General features: G+C 33.8%; 1 protein-coding gene across 1 annotated transcript; it reads right to left on the reverse strand.

Annotated features, from left to right (window-relative positions):
* Positions 1–8,691: 8,691 nt before the first annotated feature.
* On the reverse strand, positions 8,692–22,167 carry LOC132543035 (uncharacterized). The gene is made up of 2 exons (XM_060206494.1): positions 22,084–22,167; positions 8,692–9,852 (listed from the first exon to the last, which is right to left on the reverse strand). Exon 2 carries the CDS (start codon positions 9,841–9,843, stop codon positions 8,956–8,958), a length of 888 nt encoding a protein of 295 aa, XP_060062477.1. The 5' UTR covers positions 9,844–9,852; positions 22,084–22,167; the 3' UTR covers positions 8,692–8,955.
* Between the last annotated feature and the right edge of the window lie 1,990 nt (positions 22,168–24,157).

Genomic DNA, 24,157 nt, shown 5'->3' on the forward strand with positions numbered 1-24,157 from the left:
TCCAAACTAAACTTAATCGGAATCTAATTGGAGATGAATTTAGAATAGCATTGTATTGATATAACTATCCGTCTCTGCACCACTCTATCCATGCTTGGTTAAAGTAAATATATATAGAGAAAAACATACCGATATATAATAGACATTCCCACAACCTATACATACTAACTAATACAACCAATTAGCAATGATTGATTAATTGTAATTAAATAATAAACTTGCATTTTACAGCTTTTTTGTCACATTGGATGGATCTTTCTCCAATTTCATATGTAAGTTCCCCTTGGTCCCTAGGTGCGCCCTTCTAATTCTGGGACTGATCAGAAGTACAAAACGGCCGACAGGTGGCCATATTGTACTTTCACTTTGAAAGTTTGTTATTGCTGTGTCTTGAGAAGTACTGGATGGATGTTTTCTTAAATTTCATATGTAGGCTCCCACTGGTCCCTAGTTGTGCCTATTTGATTTTGGGACTGACGAGGTAAACAAAATGGCCGACAGGTAGCGATCTTGGATTTTAGCTTGGTAAAAATTGTTATTGTTTTTTCTGATGAAGTACTGAATGGATATCTCTCAAATTTCATACGCATGTTTCAATGGTCTCTCCTTGCGCTTGTTGGATTTTGGGACTGATCACAAGAAACAAAATTGCTTTCAGGTGGCCAGTTTGGATTTGTCAGGTAAATATTATCACCGCTATTTATGCAACGGAATGTTCTAATGTCTTATCATTAAGAGCAAAAACAAAAGAAGGGAAAATATACTACTTTCAAAGAACTTATAAAGATCAAACAATGGTGGGCGCCAAGATTCCTCTGGGATCTCTTGTATAACCTAAACATTTGTCACTTAATTCATTCTGTAAATTAAATATTACAAAAAGCAGAGACGTATGCAACATGTCACTGGAACAATAATTATCCAAGTTATATGTAAGTTTACAGAAAATGAGATTGTTAGGTCTATCATATATTCCACATCACCTACCAACACGTCAAACGCACACAAATTCAATGACATTTCTGTGCAAAGAGTTTGGTAAACAGAACATCGCCAACATTGGATACATATTCTGCGTGAAGAACAAAAGGAGTATTTAATATGTATATTTGTGTGTGTATTTCATAAATATACTGAAATTTATATACCAGGGCTAAGTATTGTATACAAGTTCTTGCTTTTGTTGTTCTTATGTATCTTTAAATGTATCTTGAAATAATGCATTACATACTCCATGTCGTCATTGGTTATAGTCACCGTCACGTTACTTGATAACTTAATGTTATTTTGTGCATTTCATCATTTAATATAAATGTATTGTTTATAGTGTCTGATGAAACAAATATAAAAGTTTTCAATTCTTAGTAAGTACTAGCTGGAATCTGGTGAATAATAAAATTATCATAATTAGGGAAATTGTTAAAACAATCTACTTAGATGCACCATTTCATAGCTATAAATTACCTGCATATAGGTATTATATCGGAACAGTACAGGTAAATAATCTACCTGTATATAGGTACTGTATCAGAACAGTACAGGTAAATAATCTACCTGTATATACGTACTGTATCAGAACAGTACAAGTAAATAATCTACCTGTATATAGGCACTATATCAGAACAGTACAGGTGAATAATCTACTTGTATATAGTTACTGTATCAGAGCAGTACAGGTAAATAATCTACCTGTATATAGGTACTGTATCAGAACAGTACAGGTAAATAATCTACCTGTATATAGGTACTGTATCAGAACAGTACAGGTAAATAATCTACCTGTATATAGGTACTATATCAGAACAGTACAGGTAAATAATCTACCTGTATATAGGTACTGTATCAGAACAGTAGAAGTAAATAATCTACCTGTATATAGGTACTATATCAGAACAGTACAGGTAAATAATCTACCTGTATATAGGTACTGTATCAGACCAGTACAAGTAAATAATCTACCTGTATATAGGTACTGTATCAGAACAGTACAAGTAAATAATCTACCTGGATATAGGTACTATATCAGAACAGTACAGGTGAATAATTTACCTGTATATAGGTACTGCATCAGAACAGTACAGGTAAATAATCTACCTGTATATAGGTACTATATCAGAACAGTACAGGTAAATAATCTACCTGTATATAGGTACTGTATCAGAACAGTACAGGTAAATAATCTACCTGTATATAGGTACTGTATCAGAACAGTACAGGTAAATAATCTACCTGTATATAGGTACTGTATCAGAACAGTACAGGTAAATAATGTACCTGTATATAGGTACTATATCAGAACAGTCCAGGTGAATAATTTACCTGTATATAGGTACTATATCAGAACAGTACAGGTAAATAATCTACCTGTATATAGGTACTATATCAGAACAGTACAGGTAAATAATCTACTTGTATATAGGTACTATATCAGAACAGACTATACTGACATCTCTATTGTCTTCCAAAGAATTATATAATTCCTTCGTTGGAAACAAGTGGATGAAAAGAGAACAAACCTAGGGAGTAACCGACAGGAGCAAAAACAAATGACTTCTATGGTTTCAATGTTGAATGACTTGGTGGAATATGAATTGTTGTCAATTACTTTATGAATTCTTATCAATTACTATATGAATTATTGCCCATTACTATATGAATTATTGCCCATGACTATCTGAATTATTGCCCATTAGTATATGAATTATTGTCCATTACTTTATAAATTATTGTCTGTTACTATATGAACTATTGCCCATTACTATAATATGAAATATTGTCCAATACTTTAATATAAATTATTGTCCATTATTATATGAATTATTGTCCAATACTTTAATATAAATTATTGTCCATTACTATATGAATTTTGGTCCATTACTATAATATGAATTATTATCAAAGTAAATGTTAGACTGCTTTGTTGTGTGAAATATATGTAATGGTGCACTATCATACAGTGTGTCATAATGTCTTCTCTCCGATGTGTTGTAAAACACAAGGAAAAACAAAGAATGAAGACTTCAAACGAACGTCAGATACGTATTTTATATTCTGAACCATGCCACTTTTAAATGAATTAAAAGATGGCATGCAGGTTACAACAACCTCGGGCAGGAGACCACCTGCAGATTTATTTTTTTAATGTAGTAACATTAAGTTTATAGTGTTGCCTCTATTAATATCAATGTTTATGCAGTTGACAAATCTTATTAATGATATTTGGAAAATAACCAAATGTGACGTAAATTTCGATGTATGCGAGGTCATCACTTCGAGTATAAATATTTAGAAACAGTCTGTGCAGCACATTGGTCTGTGGAATCTGTCGTCTAGATCTCTAGGTTACAGTGATGTGATCGTCTGTGTCTCGGCAAAGACTCTCGGCATAGACTAGGCCACAATTCCTAGCGTAGTCAGCTTGGTCTGTCATTAAAAACTTACACAGTAATCCCACAACATTACACAAACGATTAAAAAAAAGAAAAAAAACAACGGATTAGTGTTTGTCTTAATGGCTTAGTGTACTGTATGATTATATTGACTTCCAACGTTTTGTACTGAATTACCAAAACACCAGCCTGAAGATGTACAGGTTAATAGTTGACTGACCCACATACGGAGGTCACCAGAGTAATTCTCGTTTCACTAATTGTATGTACATGTAAATAAAGGCTATCCATATGTCGCCAAACTTGGTACACACGCCAGTACACTTCAAGTAAGAAACAATACAGAACAGGCAATAGTCCACATGTTGACTGTTACACTGATGATAGTTTGTATAAATGTAAAAGTAGTATTACTAAAATAGCCTAACAATAACTTCATACCATTGAAATCAGTTTAGAAATTTCATGGAATCTGACTTATAAAAACATCTAAGCAAAAGTTATCGACCTCCACAGATCTTCCCTAAAGGAACTTTTACTAAAAAAGAAAACAAAAAGTAGTAAATTTGATTTTGGTTAAAATCTAAATAAATAATATTGAGAATAGCTACACTCCATAAACCACTTTGGCCGGTGTGTTGGAAATATCAGTGATTTTATAGTTCTGACTGAAAATAGCTTTGCTTATTCTAAATGTGTGTCTTTTGTACAATTCTGCAAGTATTTATAAAGTTACATTTGAAGAAAATTACCTGTTTATTTTGGGGAGGGGTAAATATGATATCCACAGGTCCTGTTTTAGGTTCGCACTGAGTGTTGGAATGCATCTATCTAGTACAATATTTTAAACATATCATAAATAAAATGGACATGGATCTTTCATTTGATAATCTTCTACCTTAATAGCAGGGTGCAAGTTTTAGGGGCACGTTACATTAAGGTTAATGCAGAAAATAGTTCTGAACCTATGTAATCTCTTTTCTATGTTTATTGTAAAAGTAAAACATCTTTCTGGACCAATATTACGAAGATATTGTTAACAATAATCACGGAGGACGTGTAAGTTATGTCTCTACTATGACTGAGGCTTTGTATTGTTGGACAGGACAAGGGCATTTTGCGGCCAGAAGTGGACTTTGCGCTTGGGCTTTATCCAGTTGCACATGGATTGTTTTACATGCAATCTGAAAAATCATTTATTTATAATTCGTACACTGCACGTTACTACGGTGACATTTGTGCCATTTCGTTATTTCGTCTTTTGAAAGCAAAAAAAAGTAAGAATTGAAATTCTAAATTTTCGTTTGCTCGTCTTTTCGTCCCAAAAAGACGAGAATTAACAAACCTTAATTATCATCTTTTAGGGGTAAAATACGAAGAGACTGTAAATCATACACGAACAGACGAAACTTTAAATTTCTGAATCTAGTCTTTTCGCGTCTGTCAACGATTAAAAAAATCTACAAAAGTAGTCTATTATATACCGTACTAAAGTGTAACGCGGTACACTTTTAACTATCAAACTTCCTGGATGTACTATAAAGTAAATGTAAACGGTATAAATGTTACACATTCCAAATCGGCCGATTTGTTTTGAAGTATAGAAGTGATTAAAAGTATTCGGCCGGTGTGAGTCCTCGTAGTCACTTCACATGTCTTAAACATTACGGACCAGTCCTAAATGGATAAACATATTCATAATAAACGTTCATTCATCATTTGATTTTGGAGAATCGAGTATTAAATTTGTGTGAAAGGGTGTTATTCTCTTGTGTCTTCTGCACACTCCTTATCATTTTTGCCCTTGTTTGAATAAAACGCTTTTCTCGTCAATCCTTTTAATGTCTTCTAAAACTTTCTGTTGTGACATTCAGCGGGATTTTTGTGTAAACTATTTTTGTGTCCAATTTGTAACTTCATATTTGTTCCAAAACAAATCCATGAAACAAATGGATTTTGACGCTACACGTGTTGAAGGGAAATTATTGTATTTCTTCCAAGGTACGAGGTACAGTCTCCGGTGATGGATGTATCTCTTCGCTGGATCCATATTTTACATTGTGTAATTGTTTGAAAGTAGACAAATATTACCATATTGACGTATTTATGTTTTGAATGTTATTTTTTTGTGAAATTATTCCAAAAATAGTCTCGTGTAAAATTTGTCACTCGTGACGCGTCGTTTTCAGTACACGTTCGTTTTTCAGAACGCTAGAAGTATTGCAATTATATCCAAATTGTAAGGGCCTGCTCCACTGGCTGATGATAATTAGTGTTAACATTAACAGTGTTTATATATAAATTAATTTCATCACCATCAGTTTCTTTAAGTGATAATTTGCATGTGATATGAATAAAAGTACACAAGAATTAAGAGAAAGCAGCTATCACTTCAGGATTAGCCTCAAGTAATTACCTTGATAGACACATTATTGGTTTTCCTCTCTAATCTTTACCGACCATGACAGAAGCACGTGACGGTACTCTCGTGCCTTATCGCGTATCCAGTCCTGATATTCTATACAATTGTTGCCCATTTTTATTCTACCCTCTTGTTTTTGTCTGTCTGGGACAAAAGTCCTGTTTGAAGTTCCGTAATAATCCCTTAATATCTACAACGAGTGTTGGCAAAGATAAGAGGAACTGAAAACAAACTAATTTGTCAAGGAACCCAGTTTTTCTCTCAATTATGCGACAACATTCGGCACCTTCTATGCTTTTACAGCAGGGTATCATTGCTATTATAATCCACTTAGCCTCGCGCTCGATGCACGCGCGATCAGAAGTAGGCACGTTTTCCAATTAAATTCCGTCACCTTAGCTTCTGCGATAATCATACATGATGATTTGTGACGTGCTGTTTCATACAAAGTCTGTCAGGCAATGATTGACGGACATACGTCATCAACTCGACCGACCACTTATCACCTAAAGTGTGTTGTTATCTCAATGGCGTAGCCTGCACTTGAAAAACGTCCAGCACTTTAAGTATACATAAAGCACTGTTATTTGTATACATGGTGTTGATTTCTTTGTTGATGTAGGTCTCCTCATACATTTCAAACAAAGAAACAATCGCTACTTTTGTTTTTCATATTTCCCGGTTTTGTTGACGGTCATATCGTTACCCTTTGTGGAGTACACATACTTTTACCTGACAAAGTTTACGATCACTCATTGTGGCTACATACACGCATTGATAATTGCTACAAATGCACCTTTTGCGAAAGAATTACTAGGACGTTGCGCTTTGTTTCCAGACCACAAAATCGAATTGAAAATGACTGAAATAAAAACTTGTACTTCGCAGGTATGGGTATTGCAATAAGATCAAGTGGCTTTGATTGATTTAATTCTCCAGACCGCCGCTCCCCCTCCCCCCCCCCACCCACCCCACAAAAAAATCTCCTCAGAGTACGTTTGTTATTTTCGTTACACTACCATACTCCGTTAAAACCTGAAGCCAGACCTTTAGTTATGGGACTAGTGCATATCCTCATCTAGATTTTCTTTAATCACTTTTGATTTTCCTCAGTAGGCTCATAGGTATGAATATATAAACCCATAGCATCATTGACGCGTCCTAGAAGGACAAAATAGAGATATGTTGCTGCATCTAACTCTAACTTTCTATTAAAGATGTCATTCTCTTCAATGGTTACGGGCAAAGCAAAGCGAATGGCGGACTTCACGAAAAAAAGTCTCAATCCGCGTTATGAAACAATCAAATGTCTTGTTAACAAGATCGATGTTGAGTTCAGTTACATGACTTATATACAGGCTGTTGAATTACACAAGGGAATTTCTTGTTTTTCTACAAGGCTGGATTTGAAGTTGAGCATAGCAATACAGACCACGAAGGCCTTGTCATATTCTTAAATTTCACTTTTAGATTAATTAACCATCACTAACATTGGGAATCAAATTCCCGACAGAATATTCTACATCAGCATATCGTTATAGTAATAGAAGACCGAGATGACATGTTATGTACGACGGAAGGAAATTGTGAAAAGCCGGATGTCCCGAAATCCAAGAAACTGCTTTCGTAGAAAATTTCACTTGAAAAATTTATTGTAAATATACTTATCATCCTTGCATGGATAACTTTAAAATAAACAGTTCATCTAAATGACAATTTGTTATGAATATTACAATGCTTGCATCCTGTTCTGTTTTTCCTTCCTTATACAACACTGTTTCGGTAGGAGTATTACACATAGAACCATATGTGACATTTTTAATTACTTCCTGCTTTCCCGGAAAACTATGGACGTTTTATTTATTTTTGTTTTGTTTTTTGTTTTATTTTATGATACCATTGTAAGAAAGAGACCAGCTATGCTCAAGTATTAGAAAAGGTTTATGGTTTTTTTTTATATCATAACCAATTCCCATTAAACATATCAATGTTTTCAGAAATATATTATCAGAAAGGTATTATCTGCTTCGAGTTTAGAAAGTATCCAGTAATGCCGAATCTCTAAAGTACATGTCGTAGGGACTTCTATACGAGAACATCTTAGAGAGCTGGTATGATAATAATGAAGTGGTATTGCAGCTTACGTGCAAACTTGTGTCATAAATCAGTTTAAAGATAAAACCCAGATTTGTCCAGAATGCATGTGTAATCCTCGAAATCAAGATGGAGGAAAACGGGCGAATTTGATATTTTGGAAGAGTGAGATGGAAAGAAGACGTAAAGCCTTATAGTAAGGTCATACTAAACTTTTCTCTGACAAGTCTTTTGTTTATTTCTAGTATTTTTCAATATGTATCACGTCTTCGAGTGTTTACTGATATGATCGACCTTTAACATCCGTGTTTTTAGCATCCGTGTTTGTGTGTTTGTTTAGTACTTAGTACTGTCTGTATGTTTCACTATTTTTATTTATTTATTTCCTTTCTTTGTTTCAAATATTTTTTTTAAAATTTCAATTCAATTTTTTATAGTAATGTAAAACAAATTAAAGATATAGTAAGATCTCTTTAGTATATATATTTATATATATAATGTTGCAGAACATTCATCTTTCTTTGGTTTCAGTTTATCGGTATATGGTACCACAGGTAATGCTTTTCTAGGTATTTGTAGACATGATATACCAATATATTAACACTTTGCAGCAGTCTTTTCGACCTTTCACTAAATACAAATGGACAGGCGACAATTTGCTGCATGACCCCCTACCACCTCGGCATAATGAAATGTTAAGATGTTAAAGAATTATTATAAACACATCCACCATGAAATACTTTCATTCTAACTGGCCGGTACAGCAAGAAACTTTGAACACTCGAAAACGTGTGGAACATATGTTTATTTATTTATTTTATTTATTTCAACAATATATACGTAAGTAAGTAGTATTCGATCATTGCCACGCCACTGTACAACACAGATAAATAATTTATGTTTATGTTTTTCGCCACATATTCCATTACATTGGTCAAGCAAGAAGTCTTCCACCACTGTTCAAACTGAAATATCCGAATTCTGACGAAGGCAATGAAAAAAAAAAATAACCGGTATTTTTCAGAACGGACTTGTCACGAGTTTCTTGTTTCACGAGGAATCGTCACTGTCATCGCCATGATAATATGATCCAAACGAACTTTTGTCATCGTCCCAGTCAAGAGTTTGGTGTCCGTTGTCCTCTTTGATGCTCTCATGATTTGTTTCACAATCTACTTCCGTTTTTACTTTTCCAATCATTTCGCCATTTTGATAGTTTACTACGTTGTTAAGAAGATTGATATATCGAATTGTCAATCTCAGAATTTCATGTTTGCTGAGCTTTTTGTCTGGTGGGTGAGTTGGGACCAGTTTACGGAGCTCTGCGAATGCTCCATTGACGTTTTGCTGTCTCCATCGCTCTCGGCTGTTGGTAAAAACACGTCTATGTATTTTTCGGATGGGGATGCCATCACTGTCTGTGTCGCTACATCGGTTTGAATGTTTGCGGCGGAGGTCCAGGGCACATTCCTGGGTCCCGACATCCGATGTACTGACACTCAGCCCCCTGGGGGACATGAGTGGGTACGGTACACTCTGAAGACAAATAAATCCTGTGTCTTTACTCTTGTGATCTGATTCACAAAATACATTATCGTCACTCTCTTCCTGATCTCGCATACAGTTATCATCCCTATCATCTGACACAATCCGGTAGGTGTCGTTGTTGACATCTTCATACAGTGTGTCACTACTAGCACTGCTTGTGCTGTATGCCAATTTCATCCGGCGGTTCACACACCCACTGAGATCGTCGATACTATCATGTCTTTCTTGACCTACAAATTCTTTTCTTTCATATTCTGATGAACCCAGTCTCATATGACCTATTGATCCTATGCTGCTTTTTGACGTCATGCTTGAAGTTGAGAAATTGCGATTCCCTCTGGAAACACTAAAGGCATCCTCTTTCCGGTCAAGCCGTCTTGAGATTGGCATTTCCTCGTTCTGTGATATAAATGTAAAGAAAACAATATGAAATTTGTTTTAATCAAAATTCGCCACCAAATGCTATTGAAAAATATATTGGAAGTTTGATACCCATTCTTGGAGCAGCTCTCATAGATACTATAAGGTGCTTGCAATATACAATTGTATGAAAATAATAATTGTCAAGTAGTTTACTCTGTCACCACCGTTATATTGCAAATACAATTGTAGCGCCTTTCAGCACGTATAACGAGTCAAGTAAACTTCCCTTGCTGTTTAAAACCGTGTATAATGCCACCAACATACTGGAAAATAACATGACAATGTTTTACATGTACAACGTAAATGGTCACAAAATGGTTAGCAAGTCTTAAATGTTAACTTACATTATAATTGGACTGATCACTTCATTACCGAATCCTGAGATGTGTTCTTTGTGAGTTACATTACCAAGTTCTATTTCCTTTACCTACATTAAACGATAATCTCTTTCCTTAATTCTTCGAAAACATTGACTCTATCAATTTTCTTTTTACAGTTGCAGGAACATATTTGATCTTCAATGGATCAATACGTTGATCAAGACGTTAAGTAGCCTTCAGAAGAGCCCATATACTGTATGCGCTTATAATATTTACCGCTATGTTGTCTTCTGTGTCGTATATTACGATTGAAATATTCTCGACAGCAAACCATTATCTTTATTTGAAGTTTTATAACAAAGTCCGAATATACTTAAGCGTCTAAGCAAGAAGACAAAATATACCCGGTCGTCAACATAAGGTGACAAAATATACCGAAGTGTCAACACAAAAGGACGAAATCTATCAAAGTGTCAACACAAGAGGACGAAATGTACCAAAGTGTCAACACAAGAGGACAAACTATACCAAAGTGTCAACACAAGAGGACGAAATCTATCAAAGTGTCAACACAAGAGGACGAAATGTATCAACACACAAGGAAACAAACATACCAAACTGTCAACACACCACAAGGAAACAAATATACCAAACTGTCAACACACCACAAAGAAAACAAATATACCAAACTGTCAACACACAGGGAAACAAATATACCAAACTGTCAACACACAAGGAAACAAATATACCAAACTGTCAACACACAAGGAAACAAATATACCAAACTGTCAACACACCACAAGGAAACAAATATACCAAACTGTCAACACACAAGGAAACAAACATACCAAACTGTCAACACACAAGGAAACAAATATACCAAACTGTCAACACACAAGGAAACAAATATACCAAACTGTCAACACACAAGGAAACAAACATACCAAACTGTCAACACAACACAAGGAACCAAATATACCAAACTGTCAACACACAAGGAAACAAATATACCAAACTGTCAACACACAAGGAAACAAATATACCAAACTGTCAACACACAAGGAAACAAATATACCAAACTGTCAACACACAAGGAAACAAATATACCAAACTGTCAACACACAAGGAAACAAACATACCAAACTGTCAACACACAAGGAAACAAATATACCAAACTGTCAACACACAAGGAAACAAATATACCAAACTGTCAACACACAAGGAAACAAATATACCAAACTGTCAACACACAACAAGGAAACAAATATACCAAACTGTCAACACACAAGGAAACAAATATACCAAACTGTCACACACACACAAGGAAACAAATATACCAAACACACAAGGAAACAAATATACCAAACTGTCACACACACAAGGAAACAAATATACCAAACTGTCAACACACCACAAGGAAACAAATATACCAAACTGTCAACACACAAGGAAACAAATATACCAAACTGTCAAAACACACAAGGAAACAAATATACCAAACTGTCAAGGAAAACACACAAGGAAACAAATATACCAAACTGTCAACACACAAGGAAACAAATATACCAAACTGTCAACACACAAGGAAACAAATATACCAAACTGTCAACACACAAGGAAACAAATATACCAAACTGTCAACACACAAGGAAACAAATATACCAAACTGTCAACACACAAGGAAACAAACATACCAAAATGTCTACACACCACAAGGAAACAAATATACCAAACTGTCAACACACAAGGAAACAAATATACCAAACTGTCTACACACCACAAGGAAACAAATATACCAAACTGTCAACACACAAGGAAACAAATATACCAAACTGTCAACACACACAAGGAAACAAATATACCAAACTGTCAACAACACACAAGGAAACAAATATACCAAACTGTCAAACAACACACAAGGAAACAAATATACCAAACTGTCAAACACACAAGGAAACAAATATACCAAACTGTCAACACACAAGGAAACAAATATACCAAACTGTCTACACACCACAAGGAAACAAATATACCAAACTGTCAACACACAAGGAAACAAATATACCAAACTGTCAACACACCACAAGGAAACAAATATACCAAACTGTCAACACACAAGGAAACAAATATACCAAACTGTCAAAACACAAGGAAACAAATATACCAAACTGTCAAAACACACAAGGAAACAAATATACCAAACTGTCAACACACAACTAACAAACAAATATACCAAACTGTCAACACACAAGGAAACAAATATACCAAAGTGTCAACACACAAGGAAACAAATATACCAAACTGTCTACACACCACAAGGAAACAAATATACCAAAGTGTCAACACACAAGGAAACAAATATACCAAACTGTCAACACACAAGGAAACAAATATACCAAACTGTCAACACACAGGGAAACAAATATACCAAACTGTCAACACACACACAAAGGAAACAAATATACCAAACAACACACAAGGAAACAAATATACCAAACTGTCAACACACCACAAGGAAACAAATATACCAAACTGTCAACACACAAGGAAACAAATATACCAAACTGTCAACACACAAGGAAACAAATATGTCAACACCACAAGGAAACAAAGGAAACAAATATACCAAACTGTCAACACACACAAGGAAAACAAATATACCAAACTGTCAAAACACACAAGGAAACAAATATACCAAACTGTCAACACACAAGGAAACAAATATACCAAACTGTCAACACACAGGAAACAAATATACCAAACTGTCAAACACAACACACAAGGAAACAAATATACCAAACTGTCAACACAACACAAGGAAACAAATATACCAAACTGTCAACACACAAGGAAACAAATATACCAAACTGTCAACACACAAGGAAACAAATATACCAAACTGTCAACACACAAGGAAACAAATATACCAAACTGTCAACACACCACAAGGAAACAAATATACCAAACTGTCAACACACAAGGAAACAAATATACCAAACTGTCAACACACAAGGAAACAAATATACCAAACTGTCAACACACAAGGAAACAAATATACCAAACTGTCTACACACCACAAGGAAACAAATATACCAAAGTGTCACCACACAAGGAAACAAATATACCAAACTGTCAAACACACAAGGAAACAAATATACCAAACTGTCAACACACAAGGAAACAAATATACCAAACTGTCAACACACAAGGAAACAAATATACCAAACTGTCAACACACAAGGAAACAAATATACCAAACTGTCAACACACAAGGAAACAAATATACCAAACTGTCAACACACAAGGAAACAAATATACCAAACTGTCAACACACAAGGAAACAAATATACCAAACTGTCAACACACAAGGAAACAAATATACCAAACTGAAACAAATATCAAAAACACACAAGGAAACAAATATACCAAACTGTCAACACACCACAAGGAAACAAATATACCAAACTGTCAACACACAAGGAAACAAATATACCAAACTGTCAACACACAAGGAAACAAATATACCAAACTGTCAACACACAAGGAAACAAATATACCAAACTGTCAACACACAAGGAAACAAATATACCAAACTGTCAACACACAAGGAAACAAATATACCAAACTGTCAACACACCACAAGGAAACAAATATACCAAAGTGTCAACACACAAGGAAACAAATATACCAAACTGTCAACACACCACAAGGAAACAAATATACCAAACTGTCAACACACCACAGGAAACAAATATACCAAATAGTCAATATAAAATGATAACTTCTACCAAGTCGTCAACACAGTGACAAAATATACCAATGACAGTTTTAAGTTATAAATAAGCAACTTTTGATCATTTTTGTAACATGAATAACACCAACAGAATCAACACACAAGGGTGAAATATATAGCGTTAACACACCAGATCGCCAACGCGGAAAGACAAACTATACCGAAAAATCAACACATAAGGACACAATTTCACCAATCGTCTACATGCAAAGTCAAAATATACTGCAAATGCAATAAAAAAAGGAGGCTGTATAACAGCGCATCAAGACACCAGGACGAAATACAGCACAGCACCAAGTATTTACACAAAACATACAGGAGTATCAAGGCACCAGGACGAAATATAGCACAGCACCAAGTATTAACACAAAACATACAGGAGTATCAAGGCACCAGGACGAAATATAGCACAGCACCAAGTATTAACACAAAACATACAGGAGTATCAAGGCACCAGGACGAAATATAGCACAGCATGAAGGCACTTATACAAAACATTAAATGGTATCAATACGCCGGGACAAATTATACACTGTATAGATTCGGGGGAACCCTATGCTTTGACGATGTTCTGAGCCCTAATGTCATGTGCATTAAACGTTTTTTTTTGTAAAATCATTTGAGATTTGGAGTGCACATTACTGGTATTGATACACTCTGCTGTAGGACGATATGTCAAAGATGAAGGACGTAACCCTACTACCTCCCTCAAATTCTTTTAATATGTGGCTTTTGTTTAGAAAATTTACCGTAATCATTAGATTAACTTAAAAGAGTAACTTCTTTGCACCAGTTTCGTATTTGTATGGATATATATTCTAATCCGCTGCGTTCAACAAACATTTTGTTGACTAGTATCAAATAAGAGTCCTTGGAGGACAAAACAGCTGTGTGTTGCAGTTTTATTCATTACACCGTACATCAGTATTGAGCTATTCAATTGCGTGTCGTTTGTACAATGGACTTGTTATATTGTTGTTTAAAGTAAATCCCGGAAGAGAGTGTCTTTTAAATAGGCAAATGCTTGCGAGCTATTTATTTGGAAAACATTTTGTGAATCAGTTCTAGAATGAGAATGACAGCAAATGAATTACACATGGTTATAACACTGCACAAAAATGAATTCACACTAAAACAAAGATACAATAATTATAATTAGCACTATAAGACTAAAACACCAGTATTGATACACAATATTGGTCACAATACTGAATGCCTCGATGTTAACATTCCTGTAAGTAGTACTAATATTAACAAATGTGGTTCAGGGGTACGTATTATTTAACGAATATTTAATTGAACAATGAATGATATCAAGTAGGTGAATGAAACGTTGATACATCTTTCAAATATTTAAATTTAATTATAAATTCCTTAACACCTAGACTTATTCTCCATTCTTCCGGGTCTCGATGTTAATCTTTCTTTTGTTCATATTTTGCTTTCGTTTCTTCAATTTGAATTTTGAATTACAGATCTGATTTTCTTTATGTCGGTATTCGTTTCGTTTTTCCTGAAAAATCGGAATTGACGTAAATGACAATTTCAATGACGTCAGTAAGCACTACACACAATTACACAGCCCTTCCCCGGACCCTAGATAATAAGACAAACAAAAACATTTCCTTAAAGGACGATTTAATAGTTGTACAAACCATTGTAATTTGCACATTACTTAAGAATTTTTTTTTATTAATTTCATCAGTTGCTGTGGCCATAAACTTACTGTTTTAAAACGAGAAGAACACGTAATGTTGTTGACATTAGGCGAACATGATTACATGTCATGTGACCTGATCTTGTAAACAATCAGCAATAACTCGGAATATTTCATATTATGGTTACGCATAAAATGGTAAATTGTGAAATAATCTCAATATTTTTTGCCTTAAAATATGTATAGATATGTTTCGCCTTATCTATAACAAGTTTATGTACAAATGCAAATGGTTGTCTCGGAATAAATTATTGCGAATATGTTGAAGTGTGTACAGACATTTAGGTCGTCTAGTACCCGTGGGACATGGGAGGGGGCACTGGGATCCCGCCCACCACCTGTTTCTTGACGGTTAACTGTATCGACGTGTGTTTAGAAACATTACTTGTCGTGGGAGAGTTGAGGCCTCGGACTGGTCTGCCTAGCTTGATGTAGAATACATATTAAGAGGCTGTAATTTTTTTTGTAATGATTAATTTCGCGGGTCTAATATTTCGGGGATGTCCCGGTTTGAGCTAGTTCACGGGTATTTAATTTCACGCATGTCAATACATTAATATCTAATATTCGGATGATAGCATACATTTTCTCTTATTCACTGTAAAAATATTTTGCCGGTGTTGAATTTCGCGCTATCTAAAATCACCGTAAAAACAGCGTAATTGACACCCACTCAAGTATTACTACCTACACAGTATTATAAAACTATAGTTTAGCAAAAAAAAAAAATGAGTTATTATTATATTCGGTACGAGATGGCCGACTGACTCGTGTATTTACCATGGATACAGCCATACGACTACTCGTAATTCATCACACTTTTCTTATCCACACTGGATTATTTCCAAACTATCAGAGAGATATCAGGAAATGATAATTCTGTAAACGTTCTGTAAACCTAGATTTTGCTGAACTTGTAAAAATATCATTATCTCGAGTTTTTTTATTGTAAAAAATCATAACACGTGTTGATTTGAGCTCTCTTAACATGTTTTCAAACATTCAAGTTGTATAGTTTCACATGCTGAAATATCATATTAATTCAAATATCACTTGATATATCGCATTTTAATGTTTTTCTATTTTATTTACAAATGCTATCTTTTGATATCCACTTAACATAAAGAGTCAATGCCCATGGACGTTAAACACAGTAATCGCAAAATGTTTGTGATGCACGTGAATGCGAATGCGCTATCAAACAAGTCTCCATAGAAAAACATATTTCAATGTGCACTTAATCTTTAGTAAATTGTGTTATTCAATAACATAGCGATGGAGAGTTCTTTAAAAGTAATTTTCATTTTCCCTTCTAATTTTATTCGTTTGTTTTCCCGTTTTTTTTTTATATGTAATACTTTTCCAAATAGCTGATCAGGTTACATTTATTTTAACCAAACAATCTAACCATACTTGCATGACTTGCATGCACGTGTGTTGTTAGCGGATCTAACTGTGAGAGCACAGGAAGGGTGAAAATCCCTGTCGTTGCCACGTGCAATATGGACACACAAACTGAAATTGATTGTAATTGACATTCAACACTCTAACAATTCTTTTTAGTATCTATTATAGAAAAAATATTTTCTCCTACAAAACTCGTGTCAATGTTATCTGATTTTTATTATTGTTAAAACACACTTTTGGTTACTTAGTTCCTATGCTATTGTTTTCCGAAATTTTTTTTTTAATATGATTTTTTTTTTTTTAATTTAAAAACGTTGACATGAATTTTATTGTTCATAAATATGTAAGAATCTAACGATCCGTGTTTGATTGTTTAACAAAAAAAGACATCATCAAGACAGCATTACCTTCCATAACAGAAATAAAACGACACGATTCTGGATTTGTGTAAGTAATTAAAGGACTGTCTGAAATATTCTATCATCCATGAATATATTGTTAGAGACGTATACACAGTAATGAAATATCCAGATGATTGTTTTTTTTATTAAATTTTCATGCCAGACTGATAAGTCCTGCAGGCTAAATACAGATTACACATACTATATTTGTGCTAATTTTAAATACCAGTAAATTAAGATTGTATGGAAATAGCTTGATGCAAATAGTATACATAAAGTTTAGATTAAGCACCATTGACTTTTGTTCTTATGGTCTGATTCATTATAGGTGGGAGGATGTATGTTTACAACTCATTATATAATGTATGATGCACAAGTTCCGTTTTTGTCCTAACATGCTGATTAAGTGAAATATACTTTTAGATAAAATACAGTACACATGCTAATATATGTTTACAATTTTACTGTCATATAATGAAGGGTCAGAAAAATTTGAAGTGGGGCAAAGGTGTTTAAAGTACATTACATATTTGCTCGATCTATTTATAGAAAAAGAGCGTGTCTATGTTTCAAATTATCATTGTTCATTATCTTACAGTACTTTGTATCCTGTATTTAAACAAATCTCTTTAAATATAATTCTATTTTATTGTTCATGGGTATTTTCTTCCGTTTTACTTTGTTAATTTTGTGTTTTTATTTTGTGCTTTTTGTCTTTTAATCTTCAAATCTTGAAATTGTTTCGGGCCAAACCCTTACTTCAGTGGTTACCCAGTGATGATAGATAGGAATGATGATGTAAAACGAATTTCGTTTTAAGCTATAAAGAGCTTATCAAATTAGTGTGAATTATTTCAAATAGAACAGGGAAGAAAACCTTCAAAATGATTCTTAATATATTTTTATTAACTATCAAATAATGAAGCAAAGTTAAACATCAGCGTCATTGTTTATTGTTTTAAGGAGAAGTGATAAGATTTGCAGAAACAAAAAAACACCATTTCCCCATCCATCATAGCAATTTTTATAAGCAAACATATTTTTTTTTCTTTCCAGAAAGTGTGGTCAAACATTTTAAAGATGAAATGAATAGAAATAGGAGTAGATATCAGAGCAACATAAACTTTTTATCGAATCGATGAGCATTTAACCTTCTCAGTACATGTTTATGTCTTATGTTTTTTTATTGAAAGTTTTTTTGCATCATCTTATACAATTGCAAATGTTATTTGTCTTTCATATGTAGATGTCAGATGCATACAAGTGTTTAATATAACCTATGGCTGTTTATTTTTATTTTTGCTTTTACAAAAGGAGACGGATAGAAACTATTTTCGTTTTGATATCTCAGCAAAGAGGTTTGGAACTTCATATAGAAATCAACACCAATGATAAGGTCTCTTAATGTTATACAAGCTTCAAATTGTTGACACTGGCTTGATACAACTGGTTTAAGTGAAGATATTCAGTTCTTCTTGTTCCTGTTTCAAATATAAACTGTTAAATACAGACAACAGGCTATTGTTATTAACCGATTAACATGTGTAACAAACATCATTGTTCCGTAAACTCATTGCTCTTGAATTACATTCATTGCTGAGATTTTTTCAGAGAAAGTTACTGCTTTATGAGACCACATTAACAGATGTGTTTTTGACCTAAATGCGAGTAAAACCAGTTTTCTCTTAAAAGATGGCTTTTAATCAAAATTCAAACAAGACTTGCAAAGTTCAGTTTATATGGAGTTTGGTTTAAAGTGCATACTTATGGTTTAAGTATACAATGTATATATACTGTATCTAAACCAAAGTTACACAGTATTTGACAATAAAGATTTAGAGATGCAATATGGTAACAACAACTTTTAGTTTATAGTTGTAAGATGTCCACAAAGTTAGCGATGTCTGGTACTGATATTTTTGTATGAATCACCACAAAGCAGAGGAGGTGAAACTTTATTGTTACAAAATGGAGCCACAAGTAACATATTAATGTTTTAATTACATGGAACAGTCTAGGTTTGTAAAATGGATACTTGTGAACGTCATCATACCGAACATTATCTCATCAATCGTTTCTTTTCATATCATCTCAGATTACCTACTCGAAAAATGGACTTACTGTTTGTCTGGGAAGAAATACATGTTCGCAAGTTTTTTACGTGGCTAGTATGTTACACAACTTTCTCATATGATTGACATCTGTATCGATATACTGGTATAGGAATGAAGACAGAATATCACTTAAAAAAGCTAAGTTTATAAACAAGCAGGGCATTTTACAGATAAAGTGCTGTGATGATTTGCTCGTTTTTTTAGCATTACACGTAAAACGCCTTAGTGGCGACAAACGGGCTGTATAGCTATGTGTCAAAACAAGTCAGCTTTGGGCTGATGACGGACATTTTCTATGTGTTGTTTTAACTAAATAATTTGTATCATTCCATAAGTATTTTCCCTGTTGACCTTACATAAGATATGACTTTTATCTTGAACATTTTCTATGGGAAAGTTTCCGCACATTTTTGTAAAGACATTCAAACACTAAAGAGAAGTATGTATTTTTCCTGAAATATCGATATATTATGTATCATCACCTAGGATACCAGAAACAGTATCATGTGAACGTTTTAATGTTTTTACTGATATCCGTGTAATTATTTCGAAAGAAATTCAGGAAAGAAAGCACATTTCTTTTTATCAACATCTCGTTATGATAAATTCTTTATGAAGTTATGCTAAACCATACGTGGTATACCGAATACTTAGATTTATTAATGTTAGAGAACAAATATATATAAAAAATACTGATAAATGTTTTGAATATTTATTACATTGAAAGTTTCTTTGTTTAAACATGGGCATAAAATATTAGCAAGGCTATGTTTTAAAGCATTAAATACAACGCTGATTTACTCAATATATGCAAAGAACTTTTTTGTAAATTGTTGAAAATTGAAATGAATTAAATAATAAGCAGCTACCAATATATTAAATTTATCAAATACCTTTAATGCTCTATATTTGACATACATTAATGATCTACAATACTTTCTTTCACAAATGTATTATAATTTCAATTGTCAATGTCAATCTAAAATCTACATGATAACGAATATAGATTTTATATATCTATCAAAAGGAAAACTAATTGCAGCAAATTGTATGAGCGTGTTCGTTATCCATACTTTCTACTTTGTCTCATTCACGTGTGCACGATGTCGACCTTATCTTAAGTTAAGTGTTATTTGTAAATCTGCCAAAATACTTCTTGTAATTGTCAAATATTTAAACCGAGGTGTTAGACGTAGGACCAATGTAAATGGGAAAAAAGAACGAGAGATGGTGTTGGTATACAGAAATTACATCAGAAATCAGGTTCTACCATTCCAATTAACAATCCTGTAAAATTATCGAGTGAAACACGTGAAGACATGCTCAAGAAAATATCCTCTGTATTATCATTAAATGAAATATTACTGTCATTAGTCTTGCGGATCAACATCTAATTAATAAACCTTGAATAATTGAATAGCGATTTTCAATTGTTTAAACACCTATCAGAATTTTCAGTTCTTTTCTCCTTTGTGGTTGCTATCTACGATTACTATCGCATATTTACGGTCTCTTCAAGAGAAATCGGTCTGGATAAAAACTGTAACAGAATCTTGTGCCGAGGTTAGATTCTATCTAACAAGCAAATTAGCATAGCGGGCATTCGACGTTTTCGCCTGCCACTTGACAACAAGTAGATAAAAGCTGTATTTTAAGAGGCAATAATTGACAATATTTGTTCCGAGATTAAAATTTGCAAACACACTGCCCCGCCCCTTACCACCTGCAACATTCAGTAAATGCAAAAAATCACTGAATACGATCCTGGAATTTCTATTACAAACAGAATGTATAAAGAAAATGTGTTTTATTATTTTCTGTTTATTTGCAGATTTAAGAAATAAGATACGTTGCTTGTCAAACGGTCTTTAACGTCTGCCGTCGGCTTAACTTTTGATTGATGTATTGATGTACATTGCAGTATACTTTACATCATCACCTTTCTCAGGGCTTGAGCCTGTCATGACACTCAGTAACACTCCACCACCCCCTCCCCTCCCTCCCAACATCCCCCTCGCAGTCGACAATCGTCCCTCTGTGTCGTTCTGTGAGTATATCTATTCCATCGCGTAAATAAACATACAAGGAATTCCGCGTGCATCAAAGTTGCACAACATGAGAGCGTGACGATATAGAAGTACGAAAACATTCTTGCAATGTTAACTTACTTATAAAACACAATATTATAAACAATATTGAAACAAAACGTACTGCATTATCTTTTTATAAAAATTGATTTGATATAGACACCCAATATATTGTTGTACTTTAATCCTTCAAAGTATCATTGGAACTCCCAATCAATGTTTTTTTACGGAAATAATTGTTTTTAATAAATTGCACATATGAAAGATATCAACAATATATTTAAATTTAAGAAAAAAAAGATGAATTTATCAATTTAGTTAAAAGGAAACATTGAATATTTGCAGATATTTTATAAAACAATATTTACCTGTAGGTTTCCCTGTGTAAGTTCCGTGTAAAACACTATCACTTTCTAAAGTATGTACTGACGAATCACCGGCTTCATCCAGTCCCCATAGATGCGGAAACAAATGAGCGACCGCCCACGTGACTCATCGGGGCTCGCGCTTATTCGCGGATTTAGTTTTCCTCTCCAGTAGCGAGAGTATGATGACGCGAAATTATTATATGTTTGATATTTGAATCTCTTATCAACGAGAATTTTCCGGAAATGGTCAACTTCAGCACGTCGCGTATCCGTGTATTGTATGTTGGCTAGTTGTTCCCCTACGCTCAAAGTGGTACTTAAGAAGGATTGAAGTGTAGAAGGTTCCCAGTGAAACAAAGAACAGGGCGGACAGCTAAACCACTTCTCTTTATTTACTTCTAATTTATATCAAATACTTAATCGGATTAGGAATCACAAGATCTGCTTCCGAACCCTTCAACATTCCTTTTATTATTTTGAAAATATAAATTCATATCACTTCTGATACAAAGCCTTAATTTCCTCCTGCAAAATCCATTGCATATTAACCGGACTTCATTGGGGACATCTCATCACGGGTATATCACGTGGTGCCTGAGCACCAAATTACACCTCTCTTTTCTTTAGTTCTTGATGTCTTTTGGTTCGTTTTTTCGCGGGTTCCTGGTCTTTTCTAGTGTCTAATCGTTTGTTTGAATCTTATTTATAGATGGTAGTTTTCTTTTTTATCAAGATTTTTGCATTTTGGTGGCTGTGACGAAAACTTGGTGATTTATTACATGAATTTCAAATGCAATCGAAATAGTAACACGATTGTATCAACAAACGTGACGAAGGCTTTTCAGTCAATATTTATGATATTGTTGTTAATGAGAACTCTGAAAATATAAACATTTTTTATTGATGACGTAACCAACATAACGTTTTACCGTCACAATTGAAAAGATTAGAACATACAGCTAGAGACGGCCACAATGTGTCAACCTTATAAAACAACACAGATAACAGGTGTTACATTCGTTTTAGGATTCTTACGTGATACAACAAAACACTAGAGCAAAAGGAATCTTGCGTGCTTCACATAGAAGATCCTTTCACTATAATTACATTAACTTCTAGTGAGTGAAGAAATGGAACTAGAATGGTCCGCGAGGATATAATACCAGAGGCTAATATCAAAGTTGGTACTCAAGTTATCTAAGGGTCTCAGTTCTTCATTTGTGTTTCTTTTGTACATTCTAAGTTTGAATTAAAAAAGTCCCGTCTTATCACTTTGCTTGTAGAATATACGAAAAGACTAATTTAAATTAAATAAACGAATACTCACCCGTCAGATAATTGTCAAATATCAGTATTTAATTTGAATGGATTTTTTTCTTAGCGATTAAGTTCTTAATTGAAGATACCTATTTGAATAACTTATTCCTGACCTCAATAAGCTTGTAGATATTAAAAGAGCGCATGTCAACAATTCTGTGGATGATGTCGACGTCATGATGTGTATATCTAATGATAACGTGTATATAGGTATATCCCCTTTAGATTTTGATTTAATAACTATAAGCTATAAACTTGCGCAAATAAAGGATTGAAATTTAATGAAAGTGTCAATGAACATTTCATTTTCTCACCTTACCATGTGAAAGATTTCATTATATACGTCTTTACCTTTACTGGATCGAATTTTGGTTGTATGCCTTCCTGTTCGGTATTTATGTCTGTGGTTCGCAGAATTTGGAGTAAAGGATGGGCGGTTTCAGTACAAGATCAAAGCACGTCAAACGGTATCTGTAATTGTAGTAAGTTCATCTAATGAAACATGAATAGTGTGTCTACAAGACATTGAAAAATATCAAATCTAATGAGCAAATGGATACAAAAGATTTATTATCAATAATTATTTTATATACACTGTATTTCCTAAACATATGAAACGGAAGAAAATTGATGATTTTTCAGCTCTTCGCAGCTGCCGATCTGTTGATAATTATTTATTACTAACATATCGTGTGATTTTCTTGTTATGAAAACACTATTGTATATGGTTACTTGGAAAAGGGGGTCAACCGGACGC

The sequence above is a fragment of the Ylistrum balloti genome, unplaced genomic scaffold (genome assembly GCF_031769215.1).
Source record: "Ylistrum balloti isolate Yb309-2 unplaced genomic scaffold, AGI_CSIRO_Ybal_v1 Utg369578, whole genome shotgun sequence".
NCBI lineage: Eukaryota > Metazoa > Mollusca > Bivalvia > Pectinida > Pectinidae > Ylistrum > Ylistrum balloti.